General features: G+C 39.0%; 1 protein-coding gene across 1 annotated transcript; it reads left to right on the top strand.

Annotated features, from left to right (window-relative positions):
* The first annotated feature begins 4,440 nt into the window (after nucleotides 1-4,440).
* Nucleotides 4,441-5,426, top strand: LOC147620590 (NAC domain-containing protein 4-like). Its single transcript, XM_086825443.1, has 2 exons — nucleotides 4,441-4,684; nucleotides 4,866-5,426. The coding sequence occupies exons 1-2, from the start codon at nucleotides 4,489-4,491 to the stop codon at nucleotides 4,892-4,894; spliced, it is 225 nt and encodes a 74-aa protein (XP_086681569.1). The 5' UTR covers nucleotides 4,441-4,488; the 3' UTR covers nucleotides 4,895-5,426.
* The last annotated feature ends 574 nt before the right edge of the window (nucleotides 5,427-6,000 follow it).

Raw genomic sequence — 6,000 nt, 5'->3', positions numbered from 1 at the left:
TTCGAGCCACCATGGGTTGATTTCTAGCACCTAGCATATGCAAGCAAGGCTTGAACTTAAGTTCGAGCCTCATGCCAACCTCCATGGGTTGGCCTAATGCAACTTAGCTTCAATTGAATGCTATGCAAGTATTTTGCATGTAAGTTTAGTTTGGTTGTGAATAGATTAACAAACAATTTTATTTACATCTCTTTATTTTCTCAGGAGCTGCAAGGTCATCAACAACCAAAATAAGGTGATTCAATGTTTCTTGTTGATGGTTCTACAAGGAAGGCTCGAGGGGTTATTCATTCCATAGATGCATCTCAAAGGTGTGGTTTCGAATTGACTGGTGCAACATGTGTGGCAATACATGTACTAGAAAGTTTTGATGATGCATTCTTCATTCCATTCATCACAATGGATGCAAGAACTATGTCTCAAGCAGTTGGAAGCATCATCAAATGGCCATTGAATGATATTGTTATGGAACAAAGGCAGCACTAATACAACATATGAGACTTTGGAGGATTTTCTTGCTGGTGAGAAAGATGGCTTGATAGATAGGGAGAGTTGGAAAGAGAAAAAAGTCATCCTTTGGGCTGACAATAGATCTGCAAAACTTGGTAATGGAGGAGTATTACTAGTCCATCCATATGAGGCTATAAATTGCACCGAGCTAGGTGAGAGTAGCTTGGGTGTCATCGTGGAAGGATCTTTGGATCCAATTGCAAGTGATATTTCAAGTTTGAGTCTGGTTAGTTGGCCTATTAGACAACTCACATTTGAGAATGGTAAACCCTTAATAAAAGACACAGGATCTTCTTCTACCATTCAGGGTATTCGAGATCTCCTCATGGAAGAAATGCGAGATCCCCTTGACAACCTAGATGATGACATAGATAACAACACTGAAAATAGTTTTGAAGGAGGTACTACTAGTACAGAACAAGGTGTTTTTCTTCACAATCAAAATGACAGAGAGCAAGATGCCATGGCCAGTGACTATGATATCATTGATGGAACAAACAAAAAAGGGAGCTATGTTCATAGAGTTAGGCCTAGAAAAACGTCAGAGAAGGCTCATGCATTTAACAAGCAATGTGATGTTGCAAATATTCTAAAAGTTGCAACGATTGATTGTTGTGAGAAGCGATGCTGCCAGATTGGAGATAGATCCAAAATCATGCAAGCCAGGGCAAACTTTTGGGGACAAAGCTACACTAGTCGATGCACATTTGTATTAGATTGCATGGGCATGTCTTATAGGCAAGGTCAAGATGAGGAATGCTTTAAGTTCAAATTTGATGGAAAGAAGGTTTGTAATAAAGCATGGTATGTAATGCATGGACTAGGGAAGTCAACGTTTTACAGATTGAGAAAGAAGTTCTTGGATGGCGCATGTAGTGGCAGTCATGGAAACACTGGAATAATAAGGAAGAGCATGACACATGTTGAGATGGCAAAATCACTCATACAAGGCTTCATAGATAATAATGCAGATCAGATGCACACATGTTGCAACAAATGAGCTGCAGAAATCTATATTATGCTTGGAGGAGCTCTTCAGAAATGAATCCAACCAAGTTCTTGTGCATTATACATGACAAGATGGACCAGAGTAAGACTGCTATACCACAAATCAAACTAGTTCCAAAATCTCTTAATGGAGTTGAGAGGCTTCCAATATCCTTGACAAGAATGCTCACTCATGGACATGGCCAAACAACATATGGTCACTTTGCATTGGGGTTATGGCCACTGGGGTTATGGCCAAGTGATCCCAACTTCACAATTGCATCTCTCTCAAAATGTCTAAGAAACTTAGAAAGAGGAGATAAACACATATTTGGTGACTTGAGCAGCTCAGAGAACTCAAATGCAGAACTACAAACAGATCGTTTTGATTGTGTTTTGTCTACCACTGCCCTCTATCACCATATGAAAGTGCTTAAGGAGGAAAATAGGTACTGCAACCAACAAAGTGCTCCAGATGAAGAGACGAACATGACAATTGTGGATACTGAGAATATTGTGTCTAGACAGGGAAATGAGGCAAAGACTAATCTAACCACGAATGTGGACACCGAGAATGCTGTGTCTAGAAAGGGAAATAATTGTCCAAGGATGCAATCAATCTTGCCTACTAATGCACATGTACAGGATGAAGGCGATGCCTCTGGGTTTGCCAAGAACATTATTATTGCAGCTTGACAATTGTGGTTCAGAAAATAAGAATCGATACGTATTTGCCTATCTATCACTATTGGTTGCACGAAGAGTATTTGACACAGTGCAGCTTGGTTTTCTTATGGTTGGTCACACTCATGAAGACATTGATGCGTTGTTCAGTCATTTTTCTGAGAAGCTAAGAAAACAATCCGTTTTCACATTTCCACATTTGATGAAGATCTTCAATGAGTGTGTTCTTTTCAACATTGTAATCAACATTGTAATCTTCAAGAAATCTCATTCAATATAAATGGTGTTCTTTTCAATTTTGTCACGGGCTAAGTCTCTTTTGTTACTTCCATTTTATGGTGGAAGCATGAGTTCGTGGACAAAAAAACTACTTTGTTACACCAAAGTTAACGTATAAACATATCCAATTTATAAAATTGCTATCATGTTATTTATCAATGGATTGGGCTTAAAGAGAAGAATATAAATCTATAATTTCTGCAAAAATCCAAGTTTATTTGCAAAAATTTTACAAGTCCCCACTTCCTTCTTGTGTGCACTGGTGGTGGGTGAAACTTTCAACTCATGTTACAAGCTCACATGGATTGAGCTTAAAGAGAAGAATATAAATCTACAATTTCTCCAAAAATCCAAGTTTATTTGCAAAAATTTTGCGCGTCCCCACTTCCTTCTTGTGTGCAATAACCTAGCACGACAATCTCATATCAAGTCCATGAGACACAAAGAATTGTCCCAAATTTGTGAAATTTTCCCTATTTTCCTAAATATGTGTTACTTAATAGAATAGACTTTATAGCTCAAATTAAGTAAAAGGTGTTGGGAACAAGGTACAACAAGATTATCAAAACATTATAGGTAAAATGTTCATGTGAAGGTTATTAATAGCTTGCTTTAATCCTTGTTTAGTGCTTATATAGCTTGTTATAATCCTTGATGACGATGAGTAATCACTTAAGTTGCTATGCCATTAATAACAAAATGGCCTAACTAATTTTGTCTTTTATGTGAACTTACTGGCAAGATTAGTGAGACAAGTTTTTTATTTATTAAGGATTTTAAATATAGGCTTCTATGTGATTTGAATAGCTAGGTTTGAGCTGAGTAATATGAGGAAGTAGCCAAAATGTTCCCTTTTGAATGGTGATTTTTGGATGATCTATTTAGTATTTTTGATTAAGTAACCACATCTTGTGGTTTGATTTATTGTTCTAACTAACTATTGTTCATACGCTTGCACAAGTGAAGCGAAAAATGAGGACTAGTAAGGACATCTAGAAGTACACTCCGTGACTTAGATATTGAGAGATGTGCATAGTAGAAGGTTGATGTGGATGAGGAATTGTGAACGTCTAATCTCATAACGTGTCGTGTGAACACTCGTACGATTTGGGCTTTCATGGCCAAGCAATAACATGTCTTTAATTGTTTTTCCTTTCATAACTTTGCTTGTTATGGTGTGTTTCCTTCTTCCTTTTGTGTTTGCTCATTGTAAGATTCTTCAAATTTCCCCATGATTGCTACCTTCATCATACTCTTCAAATTTCTCATGATTGACTCTTCAAGTTTCCCATGATTGCTACATTTATCATATTCAACATTGAGGAAGTCCCATGTTCCAAATTACAAGGGGCGAGTATGGGCATATATTTAAGTGCACACATTCCCATGTTTGAGTGAGTCTTCACACGTGAAAGGTTGAATGAACATGATAAATGGGATTATACGCACGTGATTATGGGATGATAGATGGTGCTTAAAAAAGGAGCGGATGTTAGGAGGTGGTCCGTGGCATCCATGCACTTAGGTCTAATAATAACAATCACAAAGATGGTTGAAGCTAAGCTAAGCTAATAATAATCAGCGTTGAATTATTCTGGGACATAAGGCGATAATAGATGGCCATAAGGCGAAACCATCTACGTGGTTCTGAACACTCTCTCTAAACATCTTGTCCTTCATTCTTTGATTTTGGAATTTCATAATATAAAATTGGATAGGCACGCCGTCTTTTCAAGTATGTGTGTGGATGCAAACTAATGATTCTTGAAGTCTATTACTTGAATGCTGCTTCTATCTTCAACGCACTTTATATTTAATTACATTTCCTGGCTTGATTTGAGCGCTCGGCTTTTCAATTGTGTATTAAGAACTCTAGGGCTTCCTTGGTCAGCCCTACCCCTACTTAAGAACAGCATCTGGCAGCTTTTAGGGTTAAAATTGCTACTGCAATTGATTGTCTAATTGTCATACAACCCTAAATCGACACTCCTTAATACATTAATCCCCACGTTAAGGTGCAAGGCTATCATGATTATGGAAAGCTTTCCCGCACCGTGTGACGACCATCTACAGCAGCCATGGCTGCCGCCTGGCTTTCGGTTTCATCCAACGGACGAGGAGCTGGTCACCTTCTATCTCTCCAAGAAGATCGAGGACGCCCACTTCGCAGTTCCAGAGATTGCAGAGGCAGACCTTAACAAGAACGAGCCTTGGGAGCTCCCCCGTAAGATTAGTTTGCCAGCATCGATTCCACTTAATAATAAAATAATTGGCAATCTAGAGAGGAAGTAAAAGACTGTGATTAACTAAGATTAACGTCTAAGAATGTAGACTGTGAATAAAACTAGGTGGTGGTAGTAATGTTCAAGATTAACAGGTTAGTTTTCTGTTTGTATGGTTGATAGGGAGAGCTACGATGGGGGAGAAGGAGTGATATTTCTACAGCGTACGTGACCGGAAATATCCCATGAGCAGGCGCGCCAACCGGGCCACTCAGGCGGGCTACTGGAAGGCCACCGGCAAAGACCGCGAGGTGATCGACACTAAGAGTAGTCCTGGTGGGCGCCTGCTGGTGGGCTTGAAGAAAACGTTGGTTTTCTACATGGGCCGGGCGCCCAAGGGCCAGAAAACCAACTGGGTCATGCACGAGTACATGAAGATGGACACTGACGTGAAGGTGAAACGCCTATTTCCATTGCACAAATAATAATTGACTCCCTTAATAATCAAAAAGTTAAAATACGTCAAAACAATGTGAGCGCATTCCCTACTTGACTCCAAACGAGGTTCCTTCCTCTACACTTCATGAGTTATTGTATTGTCTAAGTAATGGTCTTACATAGAAGGTCAAAGAAGGGAATAAATCTTAATCATTGAAATCCCTTTAAGCATTTTAGAGACTCGAGAAACCTATGTTTTTACTTTTTATACGCAACCATGTGATTAGTTCATTAGACCACCCCATCTTGAACACACAAAATATATTAATAGAAAAAAAACCTTTGTAAAGGGCCTGTGTGTGTGTTTGAGAGAGAGAGAGAGAGAGAGAGAGAGAGAGAGAGAGAGAGAGGGGGGGGGGGGAGAGATTCAATTAATGTTTGTGGATACCAAATATGGTCAATAGAACCAACTTACAAAGTTCATCAATAGTGGCCTCGAAACATAGAATAGGAGGGAAAAAAACAAAATGAAATTTCTTTTGAAAGGATTTGGGTATTATGTAAGTCATCTCATAGCTTGGGAGTTCGAAATTCTTGTATTATGGCTCTGCCCTCTTAGTAGATTTTCCCCACTCACCTAGCGTGTGGGCTACTTGAAATCTCTCTAGCTTTATTCCACTTCACTAAAATTTTGACTTCCTCAGATATACTGACAGAGATGTAGCTTTAATTTTGTTGTTTTACCATTTGAGGATGTTGAGACAAACCTTTTTGCTCCCGAGTTTCTTGCCTTTTGTGGTTCGTTGTTTTGCATGGTCTAAATGTTTCATGCAAGCTGGGAGTAGCGTTGAGGATGGTGTTCTATCTAGTGAGTGTGTCT

The sequence above is a fragment of the Cibotium barometz genome, chromosome 31 (genome assembly GCF_041138505.1).
Source record: "Cibotium barometz isolate CiBa-2024 chromosome 31, ASM4113850v1, whole genome shotgun sequence".
NCBI classification, from domain to species: domain Eukaryota; kingdom Viridiplantae; phylum Streptophyta; class Polypodiopsida; order Cyatheales; family Cibotiaceae; genus Cibotium; species Cibotium barometz.
Note: the sequence above shows the minus strand (reverse complement) of the source record. Positions and strands in the feature narration are given on the sequence as shown.

Bases quoted from the DNA above. Each gene is read 5' to 3' on its own strand.
- LOC147620590 (XM_086825443.1), top strand. From the start codon at position 4,489: ATGATTATGGAAAGCTTTCCCGCACCGTGTGACGACCATCTACAGCAG. The intron at 4,685-4,865 runs GTAAGATTAGTT...TATGGTTGATAG, and splicing joins CGAGCCTTGGGAGCTCCCCC to GGAGAGCTACGATGGGGGAG.